The sequence below is a fragment of the Schistocerca gregaria genome, chromosome X (genome assembly GCF_023897955.1).
Source record: "Schistocerca gregaria isolate iqSchGreg1 chromosome X, iqSchGreg1.2, whole genome shotgun sequence".
Classification (NCBI taxonomy): Eukaryota; Metazoa; Arthropoda; class Insecta; order Orthoptera; family Acrididae; genus Schistocerca; species Schistocerca gregaria.
Window position 1 is genome coordinate 169,906,880 of NC_064931.1, and position 17,746 is coordinate 169,924,625.

Below are 17,746 nucleotides of genomic sequence, written 5' to 3' on the forward strand. Positions count from 1 at the left end.
GAATAACGTTTCCTCCTCGATTGGAAAGATGCACGCGTAATGGCCTGGGGATGTTTTCAGTGGGTGATCTTGTTGAGGGCACAATCGATCAATGCAAGTTTGAATGTATCCTTGGGGACCATGTCCAACCCTACATGCAGCACGTTTTTCCTTGGCGCGATGGCATCAAATGGATCAAATGGCTCTGAGCACTATGCGACTTAACTTCTAAGGTCATCAGTCGCCTAGAACTTAGAACTAATTAAACCTAACTAACCTAAGGACATCACACACATCCATGCCCGGGGCAGGATTCGAACCTGCGACCGTAGCGGTCGCTCGGTTCCAGACTGTAGCGCCTAGAACCGTTCGGCCACTCTGACCGGCCGCGACGGCATCTATCAGCAGGACAATATAACGCGTCACACATTTAACAGTGTATGTCGGTGGTTCTACGAGCACCAGAATGAGTTTACCGTATTCCTCTGCCCACAAAACTCCCCGAATTTAAACCCAAAAGAGAATCTATGGAATCACCTCGCTCGGTGTGTTCGTGCCATCTACATCTACATCCATACTCCGCAAGCCACATGACGGTGTGTGGCGGAGGGTACCTTGAGTACCTCTATCGGTTCTCCCTCCTATTCCACTCTCGTATTGTTCGTGAGAAGAAAGATTGTCGGTATGCCTCTGTTTGGGCTCTAATCTCTCTGATTTTATCCTCATGGTGTCTTCGCGAGATATACGTGGGAGGGAGCAATATACTGCTCGACTTCTCCGTAAAGGTATGTTCTCGAAACTTCAACAAAAGTCCGTACCGAGCTACTGAGCGTCTTTCCTGCAGAGTTTTCCACTGGAGTTTATCTATCATCTCCGTAACGCTTTCGCGATTACTAAATGATCCTGTAACGAAGCGCGCTGCTCTCCGTTGGATCTTCTCTATCTCTTCTATCAACCCCCTCTGGTACGGTTCTCACACTGCTGAGCAGTATTCAAGCAGTGGGCGAACAAGCGTACTGTAACCTACTTCCTTTGTTTTCGGATTGCATTTCCTTAGGATTCTTCCAATGAATCTCAGTCTGGCATCTGCTTTACCGACGATCAACTTTATATGATCATTCCATTTTAAATCACTCCTAATGCCTACTCCCAGATAATTTATGGAATTAACTGCTTCCAGTTGCCCACCTGCTATATTGTAGCTAAATGATAAGGGACCTTTCTTTCTATGTATTCGCAGCACATTACACTTGTCTACATTGATATTCAATTGCCATTCTGTGCACCATGCGTCAATTCCCTGGAGATCCTCCTGCATTTCAGTACAATTTTCCATTGTTACGATCTCTCGATATGCCACAGCACCATCTTCAAAAAGCCTCAGTGAACTTCCGATGTCATCCGCAAGGTCATTTATGTATAATGTGAATAGCAACGGTCGTACAACACTCCCCTGCGGCACACCTGAAATCACCTTTACTTCGGAAGGCTTCCCTCCATTGATACTTGGCTACTCAACCGAGAACGTATCGCAGCTGGTCGTGGCAATGGAGTCTACATGGCTCCCCATCTTTGTCGGTACCTTCCACAACCTCGTTGACTCTCTTCCTGCACGTCTCGCAAAGGACCATGCTGCAAAATACACTCCTGGAAATGGAAAAAAGAACCATTGACACCAGTGTGTCACACCCACCATACTTGCTCCGGACACTGCGAGAGGGCTGTACAAGCAATGATCACACGCACGGCACAGCGGACACACCAGGAACCGCGGTATTGGCCGTCGAATGGCGCTAGCTGCGCAGCATTTGTGCACCGCCTCCGTCAGTGTCAGCCAGTTTGCCGTGGCATACGGAGCTCCATCGCAGTCTTTAACACTGGTAGCATGCCGCGACAGCGTGGATGTGAACCGTATGTGCAGTTGACGGACTTTGAGCGAGCGCGTATAGTGGGCATGCGGGAGGCCGGGTGGACGTACCGCCGAATTGCTCAACACGTGGCGCGTGAGGTCTCCACAGTACATCGATGTTCTCGCCAGTGGTCGGCGGGAGGTGCACGTGCCCGTCGACCTGGGACCGGACCGCAGGGACGCAAGGATGCATGCCAAGACCGTAGGATCCTACGCAGTGCCGTAGGGGACCGCACCGCCACTTCCCAGCAAATTAGGGACACTGTTGCTCCTGGGGTATCGGCGAGGACCATTCGCAACCGTCTCCATGAAGCTGGGCTACGCTCCCGCACACCGTTAGGCCGTCTTCCGCTCACGCCCCAACATCGTGCAGCCCGCCTCCAGTGTTGTCGCGACAGGCGTGAATGGAGGGACGAATGGAGACGTGTCATCTTCAGCGATGAGAGTCGCTTCTGCCTTGGTGCCAATGATGGTCGTATGCGTGATTGGCGCCGTGCAGGTCAGCGCCACAATCAGGACTGCATACGACCGAGGCACACAGGGCCAACACCCGGCATCATGGTGTGGGGAGCGATCTCCTACACTGGCCGTACACCTCTGGTGATCGTCGAGGGGGCACTGACTAGTGCACGGTACATCCAAACCGTCATCGAACCCATCGTTCTACCATTCCTAGACCGGCAAAGGAACTTGCTGTTCCAACAGGACAATGCACGTCCGCATGTATCCCGTGCCACCCAACGTGCTCTAGAAGGTGTAAGTCAACTCCCCGGGCCAGCAAGATCTCCGGATCTGTCCCCCAATAAGCATGTTTGGGACTGGATGAAGCGTCGTCTCACGCGGTCTGCACGTCCAGCACGAACGCTGGTCCAACTGAGGCGCCAGGTGGAAATGGCATGGCAAGCCGTTCTACAGGACTACATCCAGCATCTCTACGATCGTCTCCATGGGAGAATAGCAGCCTGCATTGCTGTGAAAGGTGGATATACACTGTACTAGTGCCGACATTGTGCATGCTGTGTTGGCTGTGTCTATGTGGCTGTGGTTCTGTCAGTGTGATCATGTGATGTATCTGACCCCAGGAATGTGTCAATAAAGTTTCCCCCTCCTGGGACAATGAATTCACGGTGTTCTTATTTCAATTTCCAGGAGTGTATGATATTCAAGGTTTTTGCGAGTGTCTATATTAATGTGACTGGAAAGTGCAGAATTGGCGTCAACAGCTTCAGATGTTATCACACTGAAGGACGCGGAAATGGCGCGTACTCGAGCGAGACGGCTTTAGTCAGCACCTGACAGGGTCTGAACAGGACTTAATTGCAGATCTCCATATGACCGGCTGGTCGAATAGTATAACATAAGGATTTGTGCAGCATCTGAATGCGACAGTGGTCTCGTGTAGGACTGCATGGAAACGTGAGGACAGCCATACTCGTCACCAACCTTCCTGTCGACCACGTCTCATCACCACCACCTAAAGGGAGGGTCACAACACAGTGCACCAAGCACACTGTAGTCCCTTCCCTTATGTGCCTGTCATCTGAGAACAAGTAATATACTCCCTGTAACATTCCTTGTCATTTCACACCATTTGTCAGACGCTAGCAGCAAACCAGACTAGCAGTTAACGTCAAAATAGGAAAATAAGGAGAAAAATTCGTGAAGTCCAAAATTTTTGTACGGTGGTATGCCAAAGGGCCATGAACAACATACTAAAAATGAAAATCAAACTACATTAAATTTCCGACAAAAACGGTCATTTTAATTTTTGCTTCAAGTCTAATATGGGTTTTCAAAAGTCTCTCCGCAGTGACGTGTGATTGTTAGCCGCGCGTGTCATATGCCGCAGTGAATATATCGAAATGAAACTCAATGAAATACAAGTTATTAATTTATTCAATATTCATTTTTACTTACAAATTTTCACATTAAATGTTAAAAGTATCACCCCTGTTGTTGAATACACAATTCAATTCGTCTAATCATGTTTCCAAAGACAAGTTGTAACATTTCTTCTGTAACAGAAGCACAGCTCTAGGAAGCATCGCTCCTGCGAAACGCAACTCGCCTTTTTTTCACATGATATCTTGCGAACCATGGATGAGGGTTATCAGACGGATGCCATATTCCTTGACTTCCGGAAAGCCTTTGACTCGGTGCCCCACTGCAGACTCCTAACTAAGGTACGAGCATATAGGATTGGTTCCCAAATATGTGAGTGGCTCGAAGACTTCTTAAGTAATAGTATCCAGTACGTTGTCCTCGATGGTGAGTGTTCGTCGGAGGTGAGGGTATCATCTGGAGTGCCGCAGGGAAGTGTGGTAGGTCCGCTGTTGTTTTCTATCTACATAGATGATCTTTTGTATAGTGTGGATAGCAGTGTGCGGCTGTTTGCTGATGATGCTAAGGTGTACTGGAAGGTGTCGTCGTTGAATGAGTGTAGGAGGATACAAGATGACTTGGACAAGATTTGTGATTGGTGTAAAGAATGGCAGCTAACTTTAATATAGATAAATGTAAATTAATGCAGATGAATAGGGAAAAGAATCCTGTAATGTTTGAATACTCCATTAGTAGTGTAGCGCTTGACACAGCCACGTCGATTAAATACTTTGGCGCAACACTGCAGAGCGATATGAAGCGGGACAAGCATGTAATTACAGTTGGGGGAAGGTGGATAGTCGTCTTCGGTTCATTGGTAGAATTTTGGGAAGATGTGGTTCATCTGTAAAGGAGACCGCTTATAAAACATTAATACGATCTATTCTTGAGTGCTGCTCGAGCGTTTGGGATCCCTATCAGGTCGGATTGAGGGAGGACATAGAAGCAGTTCAGAGGTGGGCTGCTAGATTTGTTACTGGTAAGTTTGATCATCACGAGAGTGTTACGGAATTCCTTCAGGAACTTGCGTAGGAGTCTCTAGAGGAAAGGAGGAGTTCTTTTCGTGAATCGCTAGTGAGGAAATTTAGAGAACCAACATTTGAGACTGACTGCAGAACAATTTTACTGCCGTCAACTTACAGTTCGCGGAAAGACCACAAAGATAAGATAAGCGAGATTAGGGCTCCTACAGAGGCATATAGGCAGTCATTTTTCCGTCGTTCTGTTTGGGAGTGGAACAGGGAGAGAAGATGCTAGTTGTGGTACGAGGTACCCTCCGCCACGCACCGTATGGTGGATTGCGGAGTATGTATGTAGATGTAGATGTAGCAGTGAAAGTGGATATTGCAGTTTTCAGTTCATCGATGGATTTTGGAAGGTTTTTTTTAGACAGTTGCTTTCGCTGCATCCCAGAAGAAAAATCAGGTGTCGTTAGGTCAGGCGATCCTGGAGGCCAATGTACCTGTGAAATTATGCGATCACCAAAAACGTCAGCAAGCAGTGACATTGAAACGCGAGCTGTATGAGCGGTTGCACCATCTTGTTGAAAACAACCGTTCAGTATTTCACTTACCACAACTCTCCAATGAATGGGTGCAGAATATCACTGCAGTATCGTTATGCGTTTATTGTTTCGTTGAAAAATATGGGAGCCACAATCCGACGTCTAGAAATTGCAATCCAAACTCCTATTTTCACAGAATAAAGTGGTTCCTCATGAATACACAATGGATGTGCAGTACTCCACACCTGAAAATTTTGCGAGTTCATGTACCCTGATAAATGAAACCACGCCTCATCACTGAAAAACGTTTCACTAAGAATATCCCTTCCTGAACCATTGACAATGATGCAGTCTCTTGCCATGATCAATATTTTTCAGTTCTTGCACGACTGTCACTTTGTATGGGAAAAGTTCTAATTTTTTCCTTACAACTGTGTGGGCCATTCCGACACTAACATCGATTTCCTGGGCGAGTTTTCTTACCCCGGTAGCTGAGTAGTAGCCGGTACGGTAGCTCAGCGTGTTCGGTCAGAGAGCTGGTTGGCCTCTGTAATAAAAACAAACTGGGTGGAACGATCAAAAGACGAACTTTAACGGATGTCATGTGACGTCTGCAACGACCAACACAACGATAAAAAGAAAGAAAGAAAGAAAGTGGTCAGTGCGACAGAATGTCAATCCTGGGGAACCGGGTTCGATTCCCGGCTAGGTCGGAGATTTTCTCCGCTCAGTGACTGGGTGTTGTGTTGTCCTAATCACCATCATTTTATCCTCATCGACGCGCAAGTCGCCGAAGTGGCGTCATATGGAAAGACTTGCACCCGGCGAACCGTCTACCCGACGGGAGGCCCTAGTCACACGACAGTTACATTAACACGTGAGATTTCCTTTGGTTCACCCACCCCTTTCCCACCAGTCTGTATACTTCACTTTTTTTTTATCAGGCAGCGTATTAATATCCTGAATGCATGCAAAATACACTGGTGTGCAAAACCACCAAAACGATCATTTTCTTCCATTTTGGACTTAAGCAGAGAGATAGGAAGACGTAATGCACCTAGGAACATTGTCAGATACGATCGTTTTGGTGGTATAGGTGTTATGGCGTGGCGAGGCATAATGTTGAATGTGCGTACTGACTTCCAAATCTTTGAACATGGTACACTCACCGATCCGACGTATTTGTGACACTGCACTCCTTTCCCCATATGCGTCTTTTCATAGATGCATTCGGCCCTTGCTTCATTTCTATGGATGAGAAAGCGTGACCGCATCTATCAGCACAGGCGGGAAGCCCTTATAACGAGAAGATATAATCGGCGATTGGACTGGACTGTCTGTTCCCCCGACTTAAACCCCATCGAGCACGTGTGGGATGCGTTGGGGAGACTTACTGCAGCCCGTCCACATGCACCAACGACCATCCAGCAATTGCCAGCTGCGCTGGTGGAGGGATGAACGCCCTACCACATGAACTCCTCGCCAGCTTTTGGCCAGAGTGAAAGCACGTTGCAGAACATGCATTGCTGTCGGTGCGCATTTCTTTCACTTACCTTCTGTGCTACACTGTAGCAGTTCTTTCTATGCAAGGTACAAGTTTAATTGACCTGTGTTTACTTGGCAGTGACGCATCATGCAAGAGCTACGCTCGTTATTAGTTAAATTTAAACCCGAATGTATAGAACTCGAAATGAGCAGCACTTTTACAACAATCTGCTACATTTAGAATATACTCAAAGGTTTATGCTGTCTCCCAAAAACAGGAAACACCAAATATGAAATCATCATCATCAAATCTGCTAAAAAAGTGTCACACAGCGGCTACATGTGTGGTTAACATAATGTAATATGTCAAATGATGTCACTAGTTCACGAATTCAGTACGTTTGTTTCTCAATGAGCGAACAAAAGAAATAAGAGATCAGAAAAGAAATTTTGTCGAGGATGATGCTGTTGATAGAACGTTAAATATTAACTAGGAGAGCACAATAGCAATGATTAAACTATGCTAAGTCTGTGTTAAGTCTGACAACTGAAAAATTAAAATGTAGCAAGTCGTTATGACAGAAAGTTCTGTTTGAAGCAGTTAGTCTGAGAACACTAACCTTCCAGTCGCTTTGCCAGTTCTTTGGCAAACAAGATATTAGCGAGCTTGCTACGTCCGTAGGCGCCCACTGCACTGTACGATTTCTCCCACATCAGATCGTCGAAATTGATAGATCCATCTGTAATAAAAAGTAAGTATCTACAAAAATTGTTTGATTAAGAGAGTCTCGAGTAATTTATTTTTCAGTAAAGAATCATGAGGGACGAAATATCTAAGTCGTTATCAAGATTTGATAGAACTCTCTCATAAGTACTGTAAGACTTCCTTGTGTATGTAATATGTTTAGGGGCAGCATGAAGAACTTATTTTCAGTTATGGCAACGTTTCCAGGAGTCAAAATACTAAAAGAATAGCAGTTCATCTCTAACAGAGACCAGCAAAAATACAAAAGTGTTGCGTTGCCTTGTGGCCATTCAAATTTTTATTGAACGTCGCATACTTTATTTGAAACCAGATTCAATCGCACAATATCGACATAAGGCTGTTGAGATGTTGCAATTGAATGTTACTATTAATTCAGTGCAAACATCCACGGTAGTGATGCCTTGTTTCAGTTACAGAGCGCATTTCAAGCAAACTTGATCTGCGTCCTCATAGCGGCGATACTAACGCCACTCTTATGCGAGTGGCGCGAAATTTGAATAGGCGTCATATTTCGGTTGGAGAAACGCACCTACCAACTACTTCTTGGTGTTGTAATTTTTTTATCACTGTAGTTCACCGTATGCACGTAAAAAAATAAAAAAATCAGAACATAAGAAATCATGTAAATTGCCTGCTTCCTGCGGTACGCGTTTGCAGGATGTACAGTACAGTTCTAAAACTGACTCTTTCCATATCACGGCGAGAGGTCACCATTATGAACAGAGAACGACCAGTAATAAAAAATGCTACTCTTTTAAGTAGCCCTATTCTAGTTGGCAAGTTCGTTGTCGTGCAACATGTACCAAAACAGAAGTATAAAATATCATTATTATCAAACATAAAATGATAATTTTTTTATATGTGTAAGGGACGATCAGCAAGTATCCGTTTGAGGACGTTGCTGCAGGGTGTGTGCAATGTGGCGCAGCTACGATGCGTCTTCACAAGCACCGAAATGTTGGCAAGGGGTAAGTGTACGGTACATGCCGAAACACGGCCAACATGCTGTTATTCGTTTCTCAGCTGCCAAAGGACAAACAGCGGTAGACATCCATCGAAGAATGAAGAAATTTCACCATCCTAAGGTCCTAAACTCTTCCAATGCGATTATCACGCCTTATCCCTTAATAAAAGGCCTTGAAGGGTCCACGATTCCTGTCGGAAACAGATGAGCATCGGGCAGTTACGGACTTCTTCAGGTACCAGGACACGGTGTAAGGTTGATGCATTAATTTGTTCTGAAAGCGGTGCTGATATTCAAGACAATAAAACGGGTTAAAAGCTGTGAGCTATCTGGGGAAGTTAACCTTGAATTACTGGGAAACTGTTTCACCAGGTATCCAGTCTCACTTACCAAATCCCCAACCAGACTAACATTAATTATAATCTTTTAGTAGTCATCTTACGATAAACGGTGATAAAGACAATTTAAATAAAAAGAAATAAATCAGTTTATATTTGGACATTTATTTTAACATTGATCATTGTTCCGTTAAAATTTTAGCATACTGAACTTGATTCATAACTAAACTGGTGCCTTATTTAGGATTGTGTAAATGTGAGTTTGTAATCGTACAGAACACACAACTATGGAGCCAAGATTGGGAGACTGCATACAACACTGCATTCATAAAATAACACATGAAGAACGTTGAAACATATGCAAGAGGAAATTAACCACAACCAACCGATTCAATTTTCACCCAAAGAAGTTACGTTCGTAGCGCAATACTGTCCGTCATGAAATTACCACATACTGGTATACTAAATTCATACTAACTCTCTGTGAAATTTTCCGGAAAAGAATAGCTGAGGGCTACTTTGATGATTACACAACATGCTTCATGTGGTCAACTTGGTTTACACAAAGAGTGTAACTCCACAATAATTTTGATAATTAAAATAAATTACATCGAAACACAAACTACAAAAGAAAAACCTCGAACTGGTTACTATCGTCTTACTACTAACCTGATGGGTCAAACAATTGTATAAGCACGTGGTACTGGTCTCATAAAGTACACCCCACGTGGGTTGAACATAAAGAAAAGTTTCTATATTGAAAAATATTATCAAGACGAGACGTTATAAACTCACGCACATTCGCATTTAAGATTGATGATCTTAGAGTTACGGATCATCCACACGTGGTTCCACTTTACTCACAAAGTAGTGACAAAGCAACTACTGGGAGATATTCTGAACTTCACACTCTAATTACACTGCGTTCCAATTTAAGATAACATTAGATATTTTAGATCTAAACCTGAAATAATGGTGATTAAATTTTCAGTTAGGCTGAACTTAAGAAATCCATTGTCCAACGGACTTAGCAGAGACGCGCTTAGCCGGAGATCTTACCACTTCAGACGCTCGCCGCGGACAGACTGCCGTGGGCCCCTACCAAGGGTGCTTCCAGATTCGAAACGGAAGTGACCAGAGAGGCAGCTTCCTATACCGACATGACAAGGGACGGAAAGGACCATACTAAGAATAGAAACCTCTTTGCTTTTAGAAAGCGTAGCTATCTGTTCCGACGCTGGTCCTACTGTTGTCTAGCAGACAGGCTTGTCTGCTACCATCAAGCATGCAACTAGAAATACATTTGCTTATTCATCCTTTCACACAGAAGGGAAGGGGGATGGCAGTATCTTATCATACACAGTATATAAAAGAAAGCGGATGTAGGTTCCATATGAGACTGTGTGACATGAAATACATATAAACTGTGTTTTAAAGTGTAGTAGTGTGACAGATCGTTCTTGATTATGTGTCTCTCAGTCTCCTCCCAGATAGTCAGAAACACCACAGTAAATTTAGAAGTGGAATGTATGTCGTAAATGACAACAGTTTTAAAAAATTAACATGAAAGGAATCCAACAGTGACCGGTGTTTTACGAAACGGGTATCTTCAACCTGGAGCGACGGTGGGATGTTTGCTTCAATGCTCACGGTGGGTGGACCGTACGACCTTCGAACGGGAACTTTTTGATCGCCCCTTACTTTGTGAATGGCTCTAGGAAATACCCAGATTAGAGAAGAAAACTAAATTTTTGCTATACGTACTGCGATGAGCTAGGGAAGAGACGACGACGATCCTAGCTGGAGCAGAGGCGCGCAGTCTGGGCAGCAGAAGGCAGGTGAAGAGGAAGTGGCCCAGGTGGTTGACGCCCAGCTGCATCTCGAAGCCGTCCTCCGTCAGGCTGCGTGGACACGCCATGACACCTGAAACACAGCACTTACGCCATCACGGCTCCTGATGCGGGGACCACGAGTAATATGGGGCCCACAACAAACATGTGACGTCACATTAGTCACCTTGTCCGCCATATTTCGCGAATGTCTGTGCAGGGCCAGTGGCAGTCAGTATGTCAATGGAAATGTACTGGCTAAAATTCTTAACATTGCCATGTGCTATTGACTGAGTCCATCCACTTAGATGCGCAGTTAAAAAATACACTACTGGCCATTAAAATTGTTACACCACGAAGATGACGTGCTACAGATGCGAAATTTAACCGACAGGAAGAAGATTATGTGATATGCAAATGATGAGCTTTTCAGAGCATTCACAAAAGGTTGGCGCCGGTGGCGTCACATACAACGTGCTGACATGAGGAAAGTTTCCTACCGATTTCTCACACACAAACAGCAGTTGACCGGCATTGCCTGGTGAAACGTTGTTGTGATGTCTCGTGTAAGGAGGAGAAATGCGTACCATCACGTTTCCGACTTCGATAAAGGTCGGATTGTAGCCTATCGCGATTGCGGTTTATCGTATCGCGACATTTCCGCTCACTTTGGTCGAGATCCAATGACTGTTAGCAGAATATGGAATCGGTGGGTTCAGGAGAGTAATACGGAACGCAGTGCTGGATCCCAACGACCTCGTATTACTGGCGGTCAAGATGACAGGCATCTTATCCGCATGGCTGTAACGGATCGTGCAGCCACGTCTCGATCCCTGAGTCAACGGATGGGGAAGTTTGCGAGACAACAACCATCTGCACGAACGGTTCAACGACGTTTGCAGCGGCATGGACGATCAGCTCGGAGACCACGGCTGCGGTTGCCCTTGACGCTGCAACACAGACAGGAGCGCCTGCGATGGTGTACTCAATGACGAACTTGGGTGCACGAATGGGAAAACGTCATTTTTTCGGATGAATCCCGGTTCTGTGTACAGCATCATGATGGTCGCATCCGTGTTTGGCGACATCGCGGTGAACGCACATTGGGAGCGTGGTTTCTTCATCGCCATACTGGCGTATCACCCGGCGTGATGGTATGGGGTGCCATTGGTTACACGTCTCGGTCACCTCTTGTTCGCATTGACCTCACTTTCAACAGTGGACGTTACATTTCAGATGTGTTACGACCCGTGGCACTACCCTTCATTCGATGCCTGCGAAGCCCTACATTTCACCAGGATAATGCACGACCGCATGTTGCAGGTCCTGTACGGGCCTTTCTGGATACAGAAAATATTCGACTACTGCTCTGGCCAGCACATTCTCCAGATCTCTCACCAATGAAAACGTCTGGTCAATGGTGGCCGAGCAACTGGCTCGTCACTATACGCCAGTCACTACTCTTGATGAACTGTGGAATCGCGTTGAAGCTGCATGGGCAGTTGTACCTGTACACGCCATCCAAGCTCTGTTTGATTCAATGCCCATGCGTATCAAGGCCGTTATTACGGCCAGAGGCTGTTGTTCTGGATACTGATTTCTCAGTATCTATGCACCCAAATTGCGTGAAAATGTAATCACATGTCAGTTCTAGTATAACATATTTGTCCAATGAATATCCGTCTGTCATCTGCATTTCCTCTTGGCGTAGCAATTTTAATGGCCAGTAGTGTATTAAACCCATATGAAATAGTTACTTGCTCCCCGCTAGAGACGGCTGCTGGCACTCGTAAGACCTGCAGCGTCACGTGCTGTGCCATGGTTTGTCTTCTCGTGAATCTTGTCCAGGTGTGAGCACCTCTCATCCTGCCTCATTCTTTCTTTCAACATTGCTCAACTTATAAATCTGGCAGTATCACAGTGCCGCTGTTGTCTGCATAGTTTTATGTATTCGATGTAATCTTGTATCCAAGCGAGCGAGTGTTCACTGATGAAAGTATGTGACATACGTACAACTAAATCTATTCCTATATTTTATTATTAATTGTTACTCCTTAAGACCACTGCAAGATGATCATGGAACATTCCACTACAATAACGAAGTAATATGAGGGCAGTTTTGAAAGTAACTTCTATTTCGTTAAAAAGCAATAAGTGCAATAACTCAGCATTTTGGTTGTGGCTGTTGGTGTCCAAAGGGCCCAATATTTCGACGATCGATTTTGTATCAAGAGAGAAAGAATAAGGCCACGTATACCTGACGATGGTGACAGAGTCCATCGCCCAAATATTGTGCCCTTTAAATACCAACAGCTGGCAGTACTTCCGTGAACTACTTTGCCATACAATACACTGGAATAAACTGAAGAACCACAAGAAAGTAGAAACTAATGCTACACTTTAACACATACAAATCAAAGTTACAACTTTAGTCTGCTTCTCAGCGTAATTTTCTAATGAAACTAGGCAACTTCTATATACTGCAGTATTGACGCTGCGCGCCAATTGTGTATTCGATTCTGTTCTTAGCAACACGCTGAACAAACTGTTATATAGTGGGTATTTTTGTTACCCCCACGTAGGCCGTTAAGTATGTTGCACTTATTTCGAAAGCACCATTCTAAGGGTCAGTTATTTGTTATCCATTCCTTTTTTTTAATTACTGCTGGGCCGCAGATAAATCAGCAAAGATCGAATTCATGTAGTTGCGAACAGATTATACGAAGGAAAAAGCTGATAGGAAACCACATACATTAAAACAGACAAATGTGTTGTTAATTTGTTTTTTTTAATTAAAGAAGATGAAAATTACACCCTAGAAATCTCAAAGCCTTTGATCTGAGCATGTAGATACTGTATGTTAATTATACCATGTGGGCCCTTGTATGTAGTTGTTACTATACCAAAAAATGTTTATTGACCAGCTGAGAGAAGAAATGTGTCGTTCCCCTGATAATTTCTTCTTGTTGCGTCGACAGGAAGGAATCTGTTGCGTTCTGATGTATAGAAAGAGAGAAACCCTTGATGACGAAAATGTGTCTGCCAGAGGATGTCTATTCCCCACCCTGGAGATGTGATGAGTTTCGATGCACTACGGAAATGATCATCAGAAAACCAAAAGCCCAAAAATGATACATGTAGGTATCCAGGACGACTTTGAGACGAACGATTTCATACGATAACTCCTTGTGTATGCAGTTCTTTTTAATTTATTTAATTCTAGTTCATCGATCATTCTCTTTCGCCATTTCCATAAGTTTCCAGGTGTTATGTATCTCTCCCTGAAGCAGTCATGGGCTGCAGTGTTATTCCGGAAAACACAACATTCCAAGGCAACACAGCAAACGAAACAAGTTGCGCTTTAATTATGCGTCCGTCTGTTCTCAGCCTACAGTATCTAATGTCCTGACATTTGTTCGCATTAAAAGCAGTCGTAAGGGAATGAGGAATTCAGGTGATGTTGCAGCTGTCTTTGGTTCCACAAAGTCCTGGTATCTGACAGATCTAATGGAGAAAGTCTTGACCAGAGCTGTAAAATTACCGTAGGCTACCACAGACTATCATAAGTACAAGTAGAATACGGTAGTTCACATAGTTGCTGAGTTAAGATCGTCACCATATTACCTGTACCCTAGGTATATTGCATACCTGTCAGGCGTTACCTCATTTCGACCCCTTTGTTTGCGTGTACGATCACTATCTTACTAAATTCCCCTAGAAATCGGAATGAACCGTTTAAAAACTGAGTGGTGATATATGAAAGGTCGTGTGAAACACGAAAATTTTGGTTCTGCATAATTATCCTCCTGCTTTTACATAAAAGGAAAACGGTATTTATAATAAAATTGAAATTGTTGATGTTTAGTTCAGGTTTTATTCGAAAATTGTCGAATTGTAACGCGGAACAGACGAATGTTGTATGACAAACCTAAAAAAAAAAATACAGCTTTATCGCACAGCAATAGAAAAAGCAATTTCCTGAAACAAGATGGCAAAAATTAAAAAAAAAAACGTATCAAACGTCGTTTCAACACTTCGTCGAACTTATATAAAACACGTCCTGGCATTCTTGTACAACTTTCGCACTCGTCCATAAAAACAGGAAACTCTTGCCTTCGATCATGGTGAGGAATGTTCTATTGAGAACAAAATAATAAGTATGTTTTTTATGTCCGTGCATACAAACTATACTTGGATCAAACGTAGCTGCTTTGCTTACTCAAAAGAGCAGAAGTTACATGCTGAACTCATTTTTATTACTCTTGGAACGCAATTTATATTTTGTAATGGTGTAAAATACATAATGAACTAAACTGTGAGCGACATGAGTTCTAATTTTGTGCAAAACAAATAAACAAACAAAAGACCGAGAGAAGTCATCGGCTTACAGTTTCTCTCTCATACATTTATTTATGATTCTTTTCCTACCAAAACTACCGGAAATCCTGTCATTTATTACACCATTTGTGTGCTGTACCATAATTATCGAACTGTAGGTCTGGTAGAGCTGTCTTGAAAAAGTCAGGCCTCATACACAAGGAAGTTATTGTAATACGCTCTTCGTAGAATTCAGCCATCTGCGAACTTTAGTAGGGTGTGTTAAAATTCCCCATAGATTGACAAACGCTGTGATGGTATCAAAGATGTACTTAGGGTGGTCATGCAGCTCCCGGTGTGTGGAATAGTGTTGTCAAGTAGGAAAATGACGCCGAAATTGTCATGACACGCCATTTCTCTCAGTTGCTTTTTTAAAATGTTACAACGGTCTGTGAGGCACTACTGAAATTATTGTTGTACCTCTTTGCTTAAAATGAACTAGCAATACACATTCCTTTCTCAAAATACAGTGCACAGAACTTTCTTTGAAGACATAGTTTGGGAGCATTTTACATATTTCTGGGGTGAACAGACTCAGGACCTGGTCGCAGACGACATGACGCTCGCATTCGGGAGGACGACGGTTCAATCCCGCGTCCGGCCATTCTGATGTAGGTTTTCTGCGATTTCCCTAAATCGCTCCAGGCAAATGCCGAGATGGTTCCTCTGAAAGGGCACGGCCAAATTTCTTCCCAATCCTTCCCTAATCCGATTAGAGCAATAACCTCACTGTCTGGTCTCTTCCCACAAACAACACACAACGACATAACGCAACACGACCGGCTGGTCTACAGAGGACGATTGGTGGGGATAGGGGCAACACCCACGACAGCGCAGTTCATCAGTAGCACCTGATAATGTCGACAAGGTACTGGACGAAATATTGTGCCAGTCAGACACGATCCTCCAGTTGAAAATCTGGGAAAAGTCATATCACTTAACTAACATATAACTGACAGTTGTCCCGAGCGGGGTGGCGCAGTGGTTAGACACTGGACTCGCATTCGGGAGGACGACGGTTCAATCCCGCGTCCGGCCATCCTGATTTAGCTTTTCCGTGATTTCCCTAAATCACTCCAGGCAAATGCTGGGATGGTTCCTCTGAAAGGGCACGGCCGACTTCCTTCCCAGTCCTTCCCTAATCCGATGAGACCGATGACCACGCTGTCTGGTCTCCTTCCCCGAACAACCAAACCTAACCAAACCAATTGACAGTTACTTAAAAACACCTCTATGCTTATTGAGCTACACTCAAGAACACTGAACGTAGCGCAGCCAAAGGGAAGAAAGATACAAACGCGAAACTTCGCAAATAAGTTCACTGAGATCCGATACTCAAATGATCGAAGCTTGGTGCCAATGATCATGCTCACAGACCCTGCTGTGGCGCTGCGATAGGGCTGCACACCCTATTTATACGGTGAATAACGAACGAGTCATATATGTGACTATCATATCCCGACTTAAGGAGGAAGTTCGAAGGCGCAGAATGCAAGGTAAATGTGTTAGATGACATTTCTCACATTAAGTCAGTTTGAGAGGCGCCTGATGATCGACATGAAATCCGCAAGCTGGTCGATAAGCCATGTGGCTCGCCACGTCGATTGTTAGGAGTGTTTCGTCAGACGATGCTGGACGCAGTGGACACGATATGGCATCCAAGTGTGTATGGAGCGGACAGGAAGACGGTAAGGAGGAATGACTGAACGATCGTGCGGCAATCGATCAGGGATCCTATAGTGACTATATCCACAATACAAGCAGATGTATAGGTGCTAGTTATTTCACAGTCCATTTCTACATTCTTTCTGAACGAGAAGTTTCGATCCGGGCGACCTTGTTGTGTACCGCCGTTAACAATAAGACATTGGCGACTCCGTTCAGTAGTGCCAAGCCAGAACGACGTGGGCTACCACAGAGAGAAGAAACGTCGAGTTAAGTGGTGAATCCTAATTCCTGATGTGGACATATGTTATCTGCATAGAGGTGTGGAGGCAGCTTGGTGAATGCTACAGTCCCTACCATGCAGTCGCACGCCGCATCACCCACACAGGTAGCCTACGGTTGCCACTCCTCTCTAATTGTGGTACTTTGAACATTTTAGGGACCAGAATTATGTTCATTTTTTGACCCTTGTGGGACTTCTCCTGCATGGTCTACCAGGGGTACTTTTATAGCTAGACAACGCTCGTACACATACAACTCCAGTTGCTCAACACTTAAAACATTATGTTCCAACTGTTCTACAGCCGGACTGCTCCGTGAACTCTATCCCTATAGGACATGTGTGGGACCAGGTGAAACACCAGACGCCCCCGTGTCACTGGAGGTGGCTGTTCAGGATTTGCTGGCAAGTCTGCCTCAGAACAACATCGGACGTCTAACCATCTCGATACTGGACCGTGTTGCAGCATGCATTGCAGCAAAAGGTGGTCAAATGCATAAATTATGTTACATTGTGTTTGTCTACTTGTTTGTTCAATTGTCTTGATTTTGGGATCATGTGAATCTGTCATCCATATCATTACTTCTAATAAATTTCAATTTGATCGAATGCTCCAGTCTTGGTTTGTTATTTTCAATGTTCCTGGGTGTATTTATAGGAAGGACCGTCACTAGGGTTCAACATGGGGCTTAACTATATCCGTCTACATTTCAGCGTGGATGAATGTCACTGGCAGGAATAGATGCATAAAATAGCCTCCCAGGATGGA

At 44.4% G+C, this 17,746-nt stretch overlaps 1 protein-coding gene across 7 annotated transcripts in view; it reads right to left on the reverse strand.

Annotated features, from left to right (window-relative positions):
* LOC126299404 (retinol dehydrogenase 13-like) overlaps window positions 1-17,746 on the reverse strand; it is an 86,747-nt gene that overhangs the window by 9,155 nt on the left and 59,846 nt on the right. For all 7 annotated transcript variants that reach the window (XM_049991290.1, XM_049991287.1, XM_049991288.1 and 4 more), the window contains 2 exons: window positions 10,591-10,749; window positions 7,379-7,498 (listed from right to left, as the gene is read on the reverse strand). In XM_049991290.1, coding sequence (XP_049847247.1) covers window positions 7,379-7,498; window positions 10,591-10,749 — 279 coding nt within the window. The remainder of the gene's footprint in view (window positions 1-7,378; window positions 7,499-10,590; window positions 10,750-17,746) is intronic.